The sequence below is a fragment of the Chelon labrosus genome (genome assembly GCF_963514085.1).
Source record: "Chelon labrosus genome assembly, chromosome: 8".
NCBI classification, from domain to species: Eukaryota; Metazoa; Chordata; class Actinopteri; order Mugiliformes; family Mugilidae; genus Chelon; species Chelon labrosus.
In genome coordinates this window covers 20274639-20293722 of record NC_140358.1, presented here as the reverse complement: position 1 = coordinate 20293722, position 19084 = coordinate 20274639, and the positions used below count along the sequence as shown (strand labels likewise).

At 42.7% G+C, this 19084-nt stretch overlaps 2 protein-coding genes across 2 annotated transcripts; both read left to right on the top strand.

Moving 5' to 3' along the window:
* The first annotated feature begins 1 nt into the window (after position 1).
* LOC311491590 (uncharacterized protein) lies at positions 2-11535 on the top strand. Its single transcript, XM_084549560.1, has 4 exons — positions 2-794; positions 7558-7743; positions 10050-10130; positions 10530-11535. Exons 1-4 carry the CDS (start codon positions 219-221, stop codon positions 10563-10565), a joined length of 879 nt encoding a protein of 292 aa, XP_084405686.1. The 5' UTR covers positions 2-218; the 3' UTR covers positions 10566-11535.
* A 2469-nt stretch (positions 11536-14004) lies between these two features.
* LOC311492339 (uncharacterized protein) lies at positions 14005-15995 on the top strand. Its single transcript, XM_084550595.1, has 2 exons — positions 14005-14334; positions 14972-15995. The coding sequence occupies exons 1-2, from the start codon at positions 14169-14171 to the stop codon at positions 15655-15657; spliced, it is 852 nt and encodes a 283-aa protein (XP_084406721.1). The 5' UTR covers positions 14005-14168; the 3' UTR covers positions 15658-15995.
* The last annotated feature ends 3089 nt before the right edge of the window (positions 15996-19084 follow it).

The following is a 19084-nucleotide window of genomic DNA, read 5'->3' as shown; positions in this document are numbered from 1 at the left end:
GTGTGTGTGTGTGTTGTTTGTCAGTCGGCTTTCCTAAATTCGTTTCAGGGGGAAAAGCCTTTGCGTCGTCTGCTCCAGACGCCTGCAGGGGGCCCACAAAGCCCGTCTAATGGAGAGGAAGGCTGCTCGAAGACGGCGCTTCCTTCCAGAGGCTGTGCTGTTACACAAAAGCGTCCAGAAAGTGTTCAAAAAAATAAATAATAATAATAATAAAAAAAATGACAGCAGAAGACTATATTGTTGATCCCCCCCTATATACTCCTATCAGTGCAGGCGTTTACCAGGACACCTGCAGCCGTGCACATTTAGTTCAGTGTTGCAGAACAATAGCCGGCGTCTGGCTTGCAGACAAAGGGGGTCGATGCCTAAATATTCAGACAATATCACCCCGTTGCGTTGCCATCTTGACAAGCCGCTTGCCACTCTGTGTGCGCGTACGTGTCTGGGAGTGTGTGCTTTTAGCTACTCTCTACAGCGAGAGAGAGAGAGGGAGAGAAAGAGAGAGAGAGACTAGAAGGGGCGGGGAGGCAGAGTGGAGGCGGAGGAGGAATGCAAAGCTCCATCCAGTGCTGAGAACAGGAGCATTTGCGCAGATAGTCTGCGCTGCCTACAACAGACATCCAGACATTTCAGCATTGGAAGTTAGTCGCTGTTGCTCTTTGTCTCATTGCTCAGCCTCCAGCTTGCAAAGTGTCTGCCAGGAGCAGTGCAACCTACCGCTGCTTACCGGACTGCATCAGGGATATAACATGGTGATCAAAGTCTACATAGCAACGTCCTCTGGATCCACTTCGGTAAGAGATAAAACAATGGCACGGTCTGTATGCATGCTTTTTTTTTTTTTTTTTGTCTGGTTTATCTGCAGCATATTTGTTAAGGCAGCTGAACTTTTACTGAACTCGCTAGCTGATGTCCATAAGGCTGTCATCCTTCCCAGTCTGGAGTGGTCTGACTCATCAGCAAGCACGCAGCTCAGCCCCCCTCTACATCTGAGACACAGCTGAACTTTCTCAGTGTCCACTCCTCTGTTATTTCTTTAACTTTGTGACAGAGAAAGACAGAGACAGGAAGTCTTAGTACAAAACTACACTTCTGTCTCAGCTGCGGTTTGTCACACTGCTTCCTGATGTGACAGTTTTGGCAGTTGAAACCACACTGAGAACGAGAATGCAGAAAAAAAAATATATCAATAAATAACTCGAACTTCTCTGCCTTGCCACCTAATGCCAAGTGCAGGAAGTCTGTGCGTGTGATAAGGCAGGCTTTCTGGGGTCTGCACCAGAAAGTAGATCCTTAAATGTTCCCTTCATTGTGCTGCAGCCTGGAGAACCTTCAGCTCCAAGTTTGCCAGTTTCTTCCAGAGTAGAGAGGAATGACGGTGATGCAATTCTCCAGGGCCCCCTTTTTAGAAATACAGCTGCAGCCGGGGAACACTCACACAAACTTTAGGGCTTCAGTCTAGACTCATATTTGGCTGTAGTAGAAGCACTCAATGCAATAATTTTGTAGTTCTTGTAACCAAATTTGTTTTGCATACAACTCATGTCTCTGATGCAAAGTATGACTATCACTCATGCAGCTTCTCTTACTGTCATACACAAATATGGAAGTACTGTAATATAAATCACTTGTAAAGGATAATCTACCCTCACTGAGCAGTTTGTTTTCACAGCTCGCAGACACACAGGAAACAATCAAGCCTCTTTCCAGTCGGCCAGCACTGAGAGACTTTATTGCCCTTACAGTAAATGTCATTTGAAGCAGCCTCGCAGGACGGGAGCTTCTAGTCAGAGTGGTAGGAGTTTAGAGCCAGCCGTGCCATCACAGTGCTGGAGTCTGTCCGGGAAAATGCATCACCTTTCATTGATCTGTTCTTAGTAAAGTCTGCTTGATCGAGTGGGCGAGCTCATGCACTCTTGCGCTGCACAGACGCACTTCCTTATACTCATGTTATCATCTCTTTTGTGTAGCGTTTTTAGTATCGGCAAATCAGCGGCTAAATTGTCTTGAACGCATCTTGATACGCTTTGCTGTGTTGACCAATTTCTTTACACTGATTTACAGGATTTGCTGACTCAGCCCCACGTCTGATATGCACAGTAGTTTAAAGTGTCTCTCTATGCATTGGCAAGCTGCTGAGTGGCAAAGCGCGGTCGAAACGCTGCCATCACTGCGCTTGCCGTTTGATTGCATCAGTGTCTGCAAAACAATGTGATTGCATTCCCCCCATCCAGCAGTGTCTGCTGCTACGTTCACCACTCCGGCCCAATTCAGCATGTGGACGGAGGAACAGCCAGAAACAAGTAGACACGCAGGAGTGTTTCCAAAACAACTCGTAGCTTTTGTTCTATCACGGAAGACGATTGCAGGCCAGAGAGACAGACGGTGTAAAGTTAGCCAGAGGGATGTATCAGACTCAGTGCTTGACAAGCTACTGTACATGCAGATGGGAGTGTTCGAGCCATTTAATAGCTTTTGGTGCTCATTGATTTGATGCAGCATTCGAGCCATGCAACAGCAGAAAATAATCTTCTATACAGTATATGTTTCATTGGTTTAACCGCAGCCGATTGTCAAGGCGAGTTATGTCAACACGATTGTTCTTCAACAGTTCCCATCTGCATGTATAGTGAGTACATTAGGTTGGGCGTGTGCATGCCAGCTGGCCTTTGCTTTCAAGTATAATAGTCCTGGAGTAATTGTTGTCTTTGTGAAGCTTCAATGCTGCAGTTTAGAGAAGAGACTAAATAACATAAATATATGATGAAATATGTATTAAAGCATATATATTATTGTTTAGAATGAAATCTTTTCTGGTGAGCACATCAAGAAACAAAGAATATTTAGATTTCGGATCAGCTCCCTGGCACAGTTTGGGTGGTCTAGAGTTCCCGAGGAAAGGACTGACCACCAGCTTATCCCCCCGCCTTGACCAATGATCTATGCTCGTCCTATATAGTACGGAAGATGGGTATCCCTGCAAACTGCCTGAGAGCTGACTTCATTATAGTCCACCCGGTAATTAGAAGCAGAGTGCTTGACTCACCTGAAGAAATGTATTCTGTGTGAGTACTCTAGAGGGACTTCCAGTGCCACGGCTCATGGCTTTTTAATTGGTCACACAACGTGGCCACATCCTCAGATAAATCTTAGCAATAGCCTTAGTTAAAGTTTTCTGTGTAAAACCTACAGACGGTCTCTATGAGGGATTGTGACCGTTTCACTTGGTCCTGAGGTTACACTGGAGACAAATTTGACTAACAAACTAGGATTTTTTTCCTAAATACACACATGTAAATGCACACAGACACACCTGTGGCAGCGTACAGTACCGGCCCTTGACAAAAAGGCCAAGGTCAAAACTGTGGAAACTGCCAAAAACATCAGCCAGCACTACAGCACATTTCCTCCCTCATTTCCATTTATGCACAGCAGCCACTATTGAACAACGTCCTCATTGACACAATGAATTCTCTAAGAACCTGTAATAACCTGGAACACTGTGCATGGTGTAATGGATCTTTGTATGTCCATGTTTTTTACTTTTAGAATGCATTACTTCACTTTGCTCCACTGTGGGTTTGACATTGAGGTCTATAGGTCAAGTGCTATTTGGACGGTTGATGCAGTGAGTCAGTAAATTTGTATGTAAGAGGTAATTCATTTGACCTTTTTGCTTTTGTTTCACCTTTAAGCAGCAGTGAGGGAATCAAGACAAAGTGGCAGTGTTAGACTCTTTTGTAACAATGCTGTAATGCTGACTGAGCTCAGGATTGGGTGGAGGCTACTGCTTCTGGTGAAATGTCGGTAACTGACTGTTTTCAGCAGAAATCAGACTTGATCTAATCAAGGCAAAACTTTCTCCTTACAAAACACACAGGGCTGGGCTTGATTCACGTTTCCTTTGGTCCAGACAGTGCATTTGCCTGCATTCATGTTTGGCTTCAGAATAGTGAGGAACATAATTTAGTCTTATCTGTAGACAAATTTAGTTTCAGTGTGGTTTTTTTGCCTGATTGAACTGAACAAGAATTGAGGTCAGCATAATTGATTGAGTCAGCCCCCCATTGCATGCACTGATCTAAGCCTGTGTTGCAGATACGGTCCATCCAATTTTCACCTGCCATTGTGTGTTAATGTCAGAGAGTGGAGCTTTTTCTGGGATTGATCAGGCCTGGATCTGATCTCATCGGCCCGCCACGGCTCACACGTGATAACGTGTAATGGTAGCCGGAGTGCATATGGCGCAGATTCCCTCTCCTACAGCTGTGGTTGACTCAAGTTCCAGTTAGTCAAAAATAATGATTGGTGCAACAATATATGCGCCGCTGCAACATGAGAGGCCTCTGATCTGTCCCATTATTGCCTCTTGCGAGCAGCAGTAAACACACTGAACTAACCCCTGGGTTGTGGTTATTGAATGAATTGGAAACCTTGTGTTTACAGATCAATACTCGTGTTGTTGCACAAAGAACCAAGTGTTGTTCTAGAGGTACTCTACATAAGTAGGACACAGAGTCAGTGCTGAAAGAATTGGTGTCAGTGCATATAAAAAAACTGATCTGTGTCAAATAGTGTCTGCAAGGAATTTTGTGTTTATGTCAGGCTCCTATATCTAAAGCGAGAGGATACGTATGAAACCTAAACACAAAACTGAAGAACTGCTAACTCCTTTCTCACTAAACATGAAGTTTGTTCATGTTTACTGAGACGGCAGTTAGTAATTCTTAGTGACTGACAGTATGCTTTGCATTAATTTTCATGATCCTAGTTTGTCACGTAAGACTGAGCATCGAAAGCCACGCTAGCAACTCCGTGCAGGCAAAACTCTGTTACGCTTCGAGCTAAATGTTATGTGACTGTGCTAGCATGCTAACAGTGACATTGCTATCGTGCTGACGTTCAGCTGGTCCTTCGTCAGCCATGTTTACCATCTCAGTTTAACATTTTACCATTCTAGCATTTACTAATTAGCCCAAAACACAAAGGTTGGTTCACACCAAGCAGCCGTTGGCACTAGTGACCAGTCAGGGACATTTCACCCGATGAAAGACTGATACAAAGTCTTATTTTAGATTATATTAAATTAGATTCATCTTTATTGTCATTACACATGTACAGGTACAGAGCAACGAAATGCAGATTAGCATCTAACCAGAAGTGCAATAGGCAGTAAGTGCACGTGGCTATTCTATATATTTTTCTATAGATATGCTACTTAGCTGTTAGCAGCAGCCTTTGCAGTCTGCTATTTTATTTGACACAGACATTGTGAGGTGACGTCAAAGTTGGCCTTGGTCATGCTGCCTGATGAAATGCCAGGTTTTTATTATTCATCCTGTGGAGAAAATGAAAGTGTTTACCAAATTTCACAATGTTTGGGGATCGCCAAGTCATTACGGTTCATCCTCTTGAGAACCATGAATATCCATGCAAAGATTTCATGACAGTGCAACTGAAAGCTGTTGAGTATGAGTGAACCGTTTACCTGTACAAACCAAAACCCAAAATCATTAGGGTTTATCCCCTTGGGGACAGGGGGCAGTCGGTCTAATATCGCAGCAGCATTTGTTGGTGATACCGTAGTTTGGTTCAAAGTGGTATGACACCACGAGAACCAGCTTGTTCCATGTGAAGACTAAATAAATAAAACAGGGATAGGTTTATATTTTGGTAAGCATGCCGTATTTGCATGTGTACGCATACTGTTTTGTTGTGAGCGGTACGCAAGTATGAATCATGGAAATCAAACTTGACACATGCAAATCCTTCCTGAAGTCTGGCTGTGTGTGGCTGATACTGGCCCGACGCTCTCTGTCTCTCTCTCTCTCTAGAAGAAGACTGAGGAGTAACGTTGTGGCATTCCAGAGAGACAGATAAGGAATGAATTATACCAGGCAAGAGGAGAGTCCTTGTTTATTGCCACACCCAAAGCCAGGGACAGTCTGTTTTCTTCCATGTTAAAATCACAGGGGGCTCAATTCAAGACTCGGGACCCAAGAGAGCACTGGACAGGGGCGACGCTGGGAGCTCTCACTGTGCAATTAGAGTGAGGGGCAGATGGCATGTGGCCAGTTTGCCCTACAAATTAATTTTGCTTGGCGACAGTACAATGCAGGCTTGTTTGAGCCATGACCAGAGAGTGCCAAAGAGAAGGAGAATTAAAAACTGTAAAAAAAAATCTACTAACTTAAATTTAGCATTTGAGAACCTAGTTGGTCTATCGTGCCCAAATGTAAGTCTTGGTAGGGGCAGTAAGAGTGACGTGGAGGCTGTGCAGATTCTTCCATCAGAGAGAGGATTGTGTCTGTGTGTGTTAAGAGAAACAGAGTGTGTTAAAGTGTGTTTGAGCTCATAGCGTTCCGCTCGGTTGCTTCATCCCGCGCTGGTTTCTAGAGCAGGTGGGGAGGGAGCTGGATTCAGGACTTTGCCCTTTGGAGTGCAACTGCCATTAAGTGATTCAAATATTACAACGTCTAATCTGACAGCGCTGTCAGCTGCCTCATTTGCGTGCCGTCAGTGTTGTTTCTACAGAGGGCTACTTTATAATCCACCTGTCTCATCTGTACGACGTGAATCTGGGAGGAGCCCTCGCGTCGAGGTGATGGGACTGACGGGAAGATGATAAATTGACCCTTATTAGGTTTATGATTTACTTTGGTGTGTGTGTGTGTGTGTGCAGCTGAGAGTGGATGTGTGTGTCTCCTTGCAGCAGGCCTTATTTGGCTCGTGTTTGACCAGTTACCTCCTCTCGAGTCCCAGAGGAGCTCTTGTTTCCGTCTAGCCTTGTAGGGCCATCCTCCCTCTTACACACACCCACTAGGAGCTCATTGGGCCGCACTTTCACACACTGACTCACACACACAGACGCACATCCAGAGATACCGATGTAGAAGACATATAGAGTTGAAACGCTTCAACTCCTTAGCTCGTTCTTTGTCTTTCTGTGTGACTGTTTAGGGTTTTTAGTGACACAACAAAAGCTTGCATCTGATATTACACCCCAAAGAGGTGAGATCCCAGAGGATGTCACAGTGTCATCCCTGACACACTTAAATTTCCTTTTAGCTCTTAGTTGTTTTTTTTTAGATCCTCGTACATGAAAAGCTGTCTGTTTTGCATCGAGCAGGAGAAGTTGGTTTTTAAAGTGTCATAACATGACAAGTGTTAATGTTTGTGTTTTGCCGGTGCAGGGAAATATCTTGTTGCGGGGATAGAAACACCTGCCTAAAACAATTCATTTTGACATTTTAACAGGGACATTTCCTCTATAATGTAAAGAGTGATGTCCAGTCCTGGGACATCAACCTCTTCAGCATCCATGTATCACTATATTCACTTGTCATCAAGTGGTTGCTAACTTAGTAACAGAGCAGGCAGAGATCTGTGTCGTGCCATTTCTCACACCAGAGTAGAAGTGCCCCTGTTTCTGTAGCAGACTGATGGCAGTATGGTGAACTGAGGCCCTTATGTTTCCTCACTCGGCTGGCGTTAACCCATCGCTAACCGTCAACTTCCCCTCTCTGTCGTCCTTTCTCTCGTCTCCCTCGCACGCAGATTAAGAAGCAGCAGCAGGATGTGATGGGCTTCCTGGCGGCCAACAAGATCGAATTCGAGGAGTGCGACATCGCGGCCAACGAGGCCAACAGGAAGTGGATGAGAGAGAATATTCCGGAGGAGTCCAGGCCCGCCACGGGGAACCCTCTCCCCCCACAGATATTCAATGAAACTAAATATTGCGGGGTGAGACACACGTGTACACTGGATGTCTGGCATGTGATTGTGTGTGCACTTACTATTCAGATAGCTCTCATTGTCAGGTACCAACTGTTGACAACTACCTCAGTAAGTCATGCATTAGTGACATTTCTAAAAGTAAATACATTTAAAACTACACTTTTATAGTAACAATTTATGATGTGACCCTTTGTAATGAGAACAAAGCTTGCTTGTAGTGAGAGTAATCATCTGACTTAACACTGCACCCCAGCACCCACCTGAGCTGCCACTTCACTGCTCTGGTTCATTGTAGCTACTCTAAATGCTTTCAGTAGCAGCAGGCCACTGGTTTCAATGAAAACGATGTATTAAATGCACTGAGGACAGATAAAGTTAAGGACCAGCTGGGGAATATAATGGTGAGTTCAACAACTTAAAAGGCAGGTATCTTCTGCATGAGATGGCTGAGATTTGAAAGGAAGAGAATATTGAAAGTTCATTCATAAAGTGACCAGAAATACAACTCTAAATGATTTATAATGCTAAGGTTGGTCTGCCTCTGCGTAGCTAATACGTTGAAGGTCGAAATGCATAAATTTTTCATCATTGCCTCCAACTTTCTTTGCATTATTATATTAATTTAATGATATTATGTGAAAATAAAATACGTATTCTACCATGGATGTATCCCGATGTTATGCAGAAGTCCTCAAAGTTACACGTTAGAGAGTAGTTTGGAGTTGAATGTTGAGAGTTGGATGAAAATATTGACTTCATTAGTAGCTGTCAGTTAAGTGTGAAAATGGAGCTAGAAGCTAGTTAGCTTAGCATAACTTAGCTTACCACAAAGGTGGTGTGGGTCTCTCCTCAAGTAACACAGTTTCTTAGCCAGTTTTCTTCTACTAACTCTTATTGGCCAAAGTTAACCAATAGATACAGTATATGATTGGTTTCGATCGTAGACTGTATAAAGATGGACAGCTGCTCCCCCTGGTGTTTGGCTACAGTATAAGTCATAAGCTCCGCCTCCTCCATGTTAGTGGATGTGACTTGGGCCGAACTAAAACACTAAAATATATGTCAAATGATTTTTTTTTTCCAAGCATGGTTTCTGTCATTTCAGGTAGTTCATATAATGTTGATGCATGTTCAAGTGTCAATTCTTTGGATAAGTTTCGTTTTAGTTAGTCATTTGACACTATGGAAACAGGATGCGACTACCAGTTGTCATGAAAAAAAAATAAAAAATAAGTACAGTGTTTAATCCAATATTCCCTTGTAACTGGTGGATGTAGAGCAGAGCGCAGCATTAAGTAAACAAAAAACTTGAGTGAGTCTGGCGGAAGTGTGGTCGGTTCATCGATATGGCGGCTCCACGTGGCTCTGCTCTCGGACCGTACTGCGCAGACTCTGGCTCCAAAGTTGCAAGATGGTGCCGCCCGTATCCCCGGGAATATAGCATCAGTTTGGCCAGTGCAAGGAAGTGGGGACATGTTGTCCATATTTATACAGTCTATGGTATTGATCCTATAGATCTAACTCTCAGCACAAAGTGAATTAGCACATGTCTCAAACTCCACACTGCTCCTTGTTTGCTGAGGAAATCCATAGAATCTGACCATACAATGAGAAAACAAAATAAGAATAATCAGAAACATCTTATGGGTGAGGAGTCACAGTGGTAGAATTAAGGAATCTGGACTTGGTATTGCTAATACCTCAGCTTCGGTCCTGCTTAGATTATACTCTACTCTGCCAAACCCTATACAAACCTTATGCCCCGTGTTAGCAGATGCTAGTTTACTCCCTCTGTAAACACATTGGAGCTTTAGCCTGAGTGCACAGTGGCATCATTCTATGCAGCTAATGGATGGCTGGAAGTGAAGTTGCACACGCGGGATGGGCTGTATTGAATGTCACAGACAAAGAGGACAGCATTTCCCAGGACACTTGCAGCTGTAGGGCGCTTGTGAAAAATCTGTTTGTGTGTGTGTGTGGGAAAAAAAGCAGGGAATACAAAAGAATGAGAAGGAGTGAGGGATCAAGAATGTGAGAGGCTGTGCGCAGCTCAACGGTAATGTTTTAGCTTGTTTACTCGGAAGACAATGCCGTCCTATCAGACTGACGACCGTGGCCTGTCCTTGGACAAATAACGCGACCTCGGCGGCTCGTCATGACTGCTCAGTCCGTCGCCCCCGAGGCACAGCTCCAGAGTCTGTTTCGCATTATCATTCCTCTGGATGGAGTTGAGATTTAGGGGAGCTCATCCTCCGCTGCATCCTCTGCGCTAAACATCTCTCTCTCTCTCTGGGTGTCTTGTTCTTTCACAGAATTATGAGGCCTTCTTTGATGCCAGAGAGGACAATGCTGTGTATGCATTTCTGGGCCTGACTGCTCCACCAGGCTCTAAGGTAACACATGTCTGTCCCTTCTTTGAACTGCATTCCTACAGCTTAATCATATTTGCTGTAAAAACAGGCTCATGTGCCAAAATGTATTTGTGTCCTCGCAGCGAGATTTCCATACAGAAAATACACGTATTACATAATACATCTGTTCATGATATCCTCCCACCCCAGCAGGCCCCTTCTCCTTTATCGCTCACTCCTGCGCACTGGCACCTCCTCTCTGCCACGACAGGAACTGCAGGGAGGTGTGCCAGTAACCATAGAAACTGAGGGGTTTTCCTTGGAGCTGTGGCAGGGGATACATAAACCAATATCCTCCATTTTAATTTAACACACTGTCCCTCTTCCTCTCCTTTCTCCCCCTTTGTCTCTCTCTCTATCTCTATCTCTGCTTCTCCGCAGGAGGCCGAGGCTCTAGCAAAGAAAGCACAGCAGTAGCAGCTTGACACTGTTCCTACCTGAGACCTCAGGCCCTCCCTAGACCCAGACCTGGACGCAGCCTGACCTGGATTAGACCCAGGAATTAAAAAAATAAATAAAATTAAATAAATGAGTAAAAAATAAAAGAAGCAACGCAACACTCAGCTTTTAAATATGTGGACCGTTTTAATTTACTTTTTTCAGTATGTTTATTCTTTTTTTTATTAATCTGTGTTCAGCTGTGCCTTGCCAGCTGTAGTGAAAGGAGGTACCAGAGCAGAGGATTATGGGTAAATCTAAAAACAGCTCTGCTTCCTCCCGTTAACCTCAGCCTGCTAAGCCTATTGGCCTAAATGACATGTCAATCAACCATTAGCGATGAATGTGTAGCTTCCCGTTTTGAGAACACGTCACCAGACACAATATTTTGTAAAACAGATCCACATCCGCGTTAACATCAGACCATAAAACATGATCGTCATTTATTTAACTTGACAGGTTTAATCAACAGAAGTCTTAAATCCTGGAAACACTGTGTGTCCCTGCCAGTTATGTCATCGCCAATACTGCAGCACCTTCTGTAAAACGCATCTATTACAATCCCATTCTCTCTGTTTTATTTACTTATATTGTCTTAATGCTGTTTTAATAGCAAATGTTTTCTACAAGATGATGTATGTTTAAAAAAAAAATGATAATTCATGCCAAAATGTAAAAGTCTGAAAACACAGAGGGATGTGAAATGGAATTTGTATTTGCTCTTTTTTGTTTATTAAGGGAAGTTAGATAGCCGTTTCTTTTAAATCCTGTTTGACGTCGTGCTGGTATTCCCTGTCTTACGCAAACTGGTACAGTGTCTTCTCAGAAATGAATCGGAAATAAGATGGAAAAAAAGATGACTCTCGATACAGTCAGACAAATTTGAAAGAAATGCAGCCTCCTCGTAACATACTGTTATTTTTTATGTACAATAAATAATTTTAAGTTGACAGAATGTGATTGTTCTTTGACTGAATCACTTTTAGAGCCCTTTATTCTGTTTACTATGTTATAAACTTAAAGTCTTTTCACTATGACAAAGGAAAAATGCATTTTGAGAAGATTCTTCAAAAAGAATAATCTCTCACTTTTGCTGTGTCACTCAGACAGTCTCAATAATCATTTAAATGTGTGCTGAACCTGAATGGACTGGACGTAGCTTAGAAATGTTCAAATAACTGGAGACCCAGACAATAAAACTGGTGAGGCATATATCTGGGGGAGGATATAAAATAATGCCGAACGCTTTGAGTGTTCCCGTGAGCACAGAGGCCTCGATGAATGTGAAACTGAAGAACATTGAAACCACCCTGATGAGAGCCCTAAACTTGGAAATCTGAGTCTCAGAGCACATAAATCAAGTCTAACAGAGGTTCAGAAGTCTCCTGCAGAGATGTGGAAACGTTTCCAAAGGAAAACCGTATCTGCAGCGCCTCACCAGTCCGGGCCTTTATGGTCGAGCAGCAGGACACCCAGCAGCCTGCTTTGAGTTTGTAGAGTCTGTGAAGATGAGGAAAAATATTCTTGGGTCAAGATCCAGATCAGGTAATGATATATCCAAAATCTGGAAGGACTCATTCAAGAAGACTCAAACTGTTACTTAGCTTCTAAGCACCGAATTGACGCTGTAAAGTATTTTGGATGAGCAATTTCAAGTTTTGACAAATTTGCCAAAACTCCTAAAAACATTCTCTGTGTCTTTATGGATAGCTGAGAGAAAATTAAAGAGGAAATGATGCCAGTTTTATACGTTTAGAAGGAAATTTGTAACACTATAAAGTGAGAAAAAAGTGAAGGGGTCTGCATGCTTTCAGTATTCCTCTTGTATATTAAAACATATTGTGCTTTTTATTCATAAAAAGAGACAGGCATGTTTTAGAGTGACTGCTCTGCCCTTTGCAGAATGTTATCAACTTACTTTTTATATAGAAATATTTCAATCATGTGCTGTTTTACATTTTTTTCTCAACTATAGTTAAAGGACCATTTTCTAGAATGTAGTGACATCTAGTGGTGAGGTTTCAGATCGAAACCTTCTGCAAATTCTCATTTTCCATTTTCCAGAACATACTGTACAGTGCCAGTAGCTACATCCAGTTTTTGGCTAAAGTCCCACCAAGTTCAAGCCACCATTTCAGCTTCAAAACAACAAAGTCTCTAGGTTGTGTTCAGTATCTCTGTTCTGACCTATAGTAGAAACATGGCGTACCCCCCAGAACTCTAAGGACCCGTTCTAGGCAAACAAAAATAAAATGATTTGTGGTTACAGGTGTTCTTAAAGTGTATTTTTACATTAAAAAAGCATTAAATAAAAACAAACGATAAGCTTGAGAATAGTTCTAAGAATAAGACTGAGATACAATGAGCACCACTTACTGTAACCATGGCTCCCTTTGGGCTTATTTGCATTTTAAACCACATTTTGCATTTGGTGGATGTGCACACAACTACCACTACCGCCTCATCCAACAGAACTGCGATGTGATGAGCCTGAACGCGTCATTTTTGATCAGCATGCTCATGCAGCAGGGAACAAAGCGGTGAAAACAAACCAAAACATGGCCACCTCCAGCTTTGCTTTGAACACTGGTGAACATGTGGTTTGTTTTACTGAAGGAATAGAAGAATGAAAGAAGAAAAGGTACATTGTCTAATGCTTTATTAGATCAAGAACAAAACAAGAAAGATTTAACTGATTTTGCAGCAATGTGCTAGAAAATTAATAATCTGTGGCAGCGTTGTCTTTGATTTTCCCAAAGTTGGTGGATCCCAATTTCTCAGGTGCAATTGAATACCTCATAGCTTCCCTGATCAGTGTAATCAAGGTGTTTATTCCTGTATGATACCGAAAGACAGAGAGCTACATTTGGTCAAAACATCAGCAATAAAAGCCACATGTTTCCAGTTTGTGTACTGCAATAATGTTTGATGTGTTTATTCAGAGCCTATAACTTTGAGGATTACTGGACGTGCACATGACTGCTCGGACTGATTAAACATTAAACCGAAGGAAAGAGAGATTATAAACTTCACCTGATCGCCTTTAAATGAGTGACTTGTGAAAAGTTTCACAAAAACAACTGAGAAAAGTCCATAAACGTTTGTACAAATGCAGAACAACTTTCAGATCAGATTAATGTTTTTACCCTGTGGGTAGGATGTGACCTCAAGGTGGGATGCCACAGAACTACACAACTGTAAATAAAGTCCTAAAACTGTCTCCAACTTCACCTGCTTCTATGTAGATTTCTACTTTGAAACCAGTGCCTCATAAAACCTCTACATTTTGATTCCATGACTTAAACTTAACATCACCTTGTAACTGTTCTCAACCTGTATTGTTTGTATAAAAGCGTATAAAAGTTTTTTTTTGTTTTTTGTTTTTTTTTTTACAAAATTGATGTTATAGATTAATAAAGGAAGTGTGTGGTGGGGCGTGGAAGAGGCCAGTCCTTATAGTTGCAGAAGTGAAACGGCACAAACTTCATGATCAGAGCACCACTGTGACACTGGCGTATAACATTTTAAGAAGCTAAACAGAACAAGAGCAGGCACACAGCAAGAGGACGGTCGCTCTGAGCCATGTTGGCCGAAGGTTTTCTCCGAATGCTTTGCTACACGGAGGAGAGAAAGTTTGCCTCCACATCCATGCGAAAGAAATTGCAGACAAACACTAATTGTGCTGAGTCGTTCAACTGTACGCTGTCCGACTCGAGCTCTGCAGACCCACAGAGGCATTCAGCTGAAGGTAAGAAGGCTCATCACTGTTACCTAATGAAAACGTTGAAACTCGAGCGTGATGTGAAATATGTGTACCCCTGCTTGCTTCACGTCGTAGTTTTATGTTGGTGCGGTCCTGCTCCCTCAGTTCCTGTGAAATAGTTCCTCTTTTGCATGCAGTAAATTAAGTGTATGAGTAAAAAAGCAACAAGGACAATGGATCACCTGATTTAGAGCTGCTCTAATCTACTCCTGTTTAAAACTCTGACATGACAAAGTAATTAAGTTGATTTTAACTGTAATATCAAACACTAAGGCATTGTTGAAACAGCCCTCTGAATGGAGGTCAGTGTCAAAATGTAAATTTCACACAGGAAGCTCAAGCAAAACTGAAAACACCTAAATAACTTTATTTTCTAACCTTCATTTCCTGCAATCAGGACCAGACTCGAGACAGCTAGCACATATGGGCGCAGAAGAGTATGTCTGTATATACAGTATATTCTTTGTGGGGTTTTTTTGTTTTTTTTGACAAAACAAGAACATGCAACGGTTCTGGGCTGCCAGAATCTACTGAATTTTGAATAAATTTGATTTTTAAAGTTGAAAACTTTGGAACATTTCCAAGAAAAAATAATAATAACCAGTTTATTTCATGCAATCAGGGCCAAACCAGGAAGACTCCAACCAAGCCCGTGGACTGAAAGTGGTGCATCATGATCATGTAGGCCTCTTGATCCCTGGGTGTTCACCTACCCGTGCCCTGCATCCTGTCTGTATAGAAGACTGCAGCCTCCTGGAGCAGTATCCAGATCTGCAGGTGGCCGACTCAGGCCGCATCTCATACAACGCACCTCGAAACACCGTCGGCCAGCCTGAATTTTACATTCAGCATCCTGTCCCCGAAGCTTACCTTCACCCAAACTATGCAGGCCAGCGGGAGCCACAGGGTGATCCACTTTCATCCGTACCAGACCAGGGCTATCTGGTGATGGGGGGCAGTGTGGACATCAGCCTGGATCTGCCTGGATCGGGACTGGAGCCCATGTCTAACTCGGTGCTGAACGGGCTGCTGGAGAAACAGCTGGAGGAGGTGTACATGCAGCATCTGACTGACAACTTAGCTCGATGCAACTCCCACCTGGAGAACAGCCTCCTGCACGGGCTGGTGCCACCGCCGCAGCCCGGCTGTCTGTCGCAGGGGCCAGACTCTTTGGAGGCAGGTCTGGTGGAAAGCTCAGGAGACAACAGCAACAAAATCAGCTATATGAACACCCACAACGTAGTGCCCTGCTCGTCCAACTTCAGCTCCCCAGTGCTGAGGATTTCAGAGAATCCTCATCTGCAATGAAACAGTGTGTGTAAAAGTATGACATGTAGAGCTTAACTGTCTCCTTTTGCTTCTGTACTCCCTTCCCAAGTTTACACAAACCCACACAGATAAGACTGTGAAATAAAAAAAAAGTGCAATCCACTATATCAGTACTATATTTAAACAATGCCTTGTTTGCCTGCTTAATGAAATGATGCTTCAACTTGTGCTGCTTCACACATGCCATCTGCTGTTAGACTGTAGTACTACACCAACACGGTGAGTTTACCTCTTCATAATAATACAGTATGTCATTTATATATATTTTACTGACATTATAGGTGTAGCTGTGCAAATTATTTAATGTATTAAATCAAGATATAATCTCAAAGAGTCTTATGGGTCTTTTTTTTTTATGCTGTTCAGTTATGCCGCTTATCTCAGGCAGGGAGGGGTACACCCCTGGACAGGTTGCCAGTCTAGCAGGGCTAACACGGAGAGACAGACAACCCTTCACACTTTAACCCTTCCACCTAATTTAGAATCACCAATTAACCACAGGCATGTCTTTGCACGGTGGGAGGAACTCCTCGCAGAAAGTCCCCAGTCAGGCCATGCCGTCCATGATGCAGATTTGTCACAGACACAATGACAGACAGCCGTCTAACCACTCAGACCACAACCGAATGATCATTTTAACACCTTGGTTTCAACATTTAGGCCAGAGCCGTATAGATGTCACTCCCAAAAACATGCAATTCAGGGCAACTCCATACGTTACTGTTAGCTAATATATAAATGAAAGGAAAAACTGCTTATAGCTCTCTCTCAGACTCTCTCATGATCACGGTTTGCTGGATGAGAAGTGGTGAACCACGGCCTAGCAGACTGCAGCTCAGCTACTTCCTCCATGCTGACTCTTAAGGTTTGTATGGAGCCGGCAGTTCTGTTGGAGACACGAGGATTTTCAGAATCGAAAGTGGTTTGCAACAAGGAGACGTGCAGAAATCAGTGGAAGACACCTGACTAGTCATTTGTTCACTCAGGGTCCTGTCTTGTCAACTTTCACACAATGAGAAAAGAGAAGCTGTACATCGCAGCCTATCAGACTCCTGCTCACCTACGTTCTAAGGTTTGTACGGGGTCAGCAGTTTTGTCAAAGGCACCTGCTGCAGATCACAGCGAGCTCCGGCATCAACAGACAGAGCAACGACCTTAAGATTTATGACGGATCTGCCCTCTTTGAGGTTGATTTGTAACCTGTGAATCACAAATCCTCCGCTTCCTACAGCGAGGATAATGGCGCCCATTAACATGCACTAGCGTACTCTTTGGGAAGCCCGAGGCGGTTCATTCATATGTGCAAAAAAGATGGAAAACAGAGATTCAGCAAGGTTTTCCAGTAATTAATAGATTAGATGTGGCTGTCTAATCAGGCTTTGTTACATACGGCTGCTGTCTAGAGATTATGGCAGGTAATTCCCAGGTAATTTAGTACGGCTAATCTAAAAATTAAATATAAAGACAAAGCAGGAAAAATTGATTTTGCCTTTGGGAGAGGTATAAATCAAGTCAAACCCCATATGAGCTACTGGAAAACTTGTCTCTTGAGAACTACTTTGTAATTTGTATTGAGAGCATAGAAAACAGTGAACAAAATACTTACCCCACATCATACTCACTAGATCCTAATTTAAAGGGGACTTAAACCTGCATACCACGGAAAGGAACCACTATGTAAAAACTAATAGTATAGGAGCAAGGATATGTACAACCAGGCAATAATTCCTTCACAGCAGACATTTTGAAAAAGCACAGGTGTATTGCCACCTTCAAATGGACTTGTGTTTACTGCGTTGATGAGAAGAGTATATACAGATAGCCCTCTCCTGTGGTTTTAACGACCTTGCAAGTGGAGATGTTTGATAAGATCTGAGTTCATGAGTTGTGACATGTTTGCTGTCTGTGGTTACATCATGGGGGGACGTTGTGCACACTAGTATCTGCTCGTGCATAATATAAAACTACAAGGAAACATCTCTACTGACTAAACTGCGTTGTATTTAGGCATCATTCCCTTTCGTCATAACTCGAGAACTCCAACCCTGGCAAAAATGTCCAGTTACGAGGCCCTGAATACAAGAGATGAGCATTTACAGTAAACATGACCCGATGTGAAGGCAGCATCACGGTCGATGTTACCACTTGACTTCGTAACCCTCAAGTTCACGAGTTCCTTTTGAAGGCAGCCTACAGCCTCTGCTCAGGCTAATAAAGCAGTGGACCAGCAGCAAGTCAAACCGTTTGCCTGGAAAAGGCCGGTAGCATGAGGCGGCTACTCAGGATCCTCAATAGTGCTTCTTAGGTGAACTCACCTAAGCCTAGTAGTCGCCCATCGCTACTGTTTAATCCACTGGCTACCTGTCCGTCAACAGGACTGATGAGATGTTAGAGTTGTGTATAAAGTGACGTTGGCTCACTGTCACATCCAGTGCTACTGTTGACAGTTTTTGTGCATTTTGGAAAGTTTTGAACTAATTTTTTTAGCAAAATTGCTCACACAGGTGTTCTTAGCTGGCTTAAAAAAATGAGAAAAGCAAAATTGGAAGTTGCCCCACTAACAGGTACTTAATCACTTGTAGGTCTGGAGTTGTTGTCATTAATATGCTGTTATCCTACTGGTCTGGAAGTCACTTTGGACTTGTAATAGCAGGAAAAGCACATGTATATACATGAAGTGTCTACACATAGGCCAAGATAGTGAATCAGCAGGCATGATTCAACAAGTGGAAGGCATCCATCAATAACACATCTGTGCTTTTCCTGTTAGCTCAGAAAATTTGCCAAAAAAGAGGTTTCCTATCAATGGAAGCCAACATTTTCTGTTTGACTTTGCAAAGAGATAATAAAAGTTCCAAAAAAGTGAAAACAAATTGTGTCACATGAAGACACCATTTTCTGAGAAGACATACTTTATAAAGCATTTCTACAACGGTATAACAAGCTCTGCAGCATTTTTCAATAAGACGAGTAATTAAACAACATAAGTTCCAAACACAAATCATCCAATTTGAATTTCAAACCACAAACCATTTCCTGGTTATCTGAAAACACAGTGGAGCTCTGATGCGCTGTTCAGTTTGCAATTTATTATAGTTATATGTTGGCTGGCCAAAAAAAAAAAAAAAGTCACCACCTGGATTTAACTAAGCAAATAGGTATGAGCCTCCTATTGGATAATTACTGCATGGACGATTATCTTTCAGCTGACAACAAGTTATTTAACCTAATGAGTAGCTTCTCATTTCTTAAACAACCATGTCTCATGACACATCCCGTGGTCATGGAAAAGATGTTAGTCTGTTTGAGAAGGGTCAAATCATTGGCATGCATCAACCAGAGAAAACATCTAGGGAGATTGTAGAAACTACTAAAACTGGGTTAAGAACTGTCCAACACATTATTA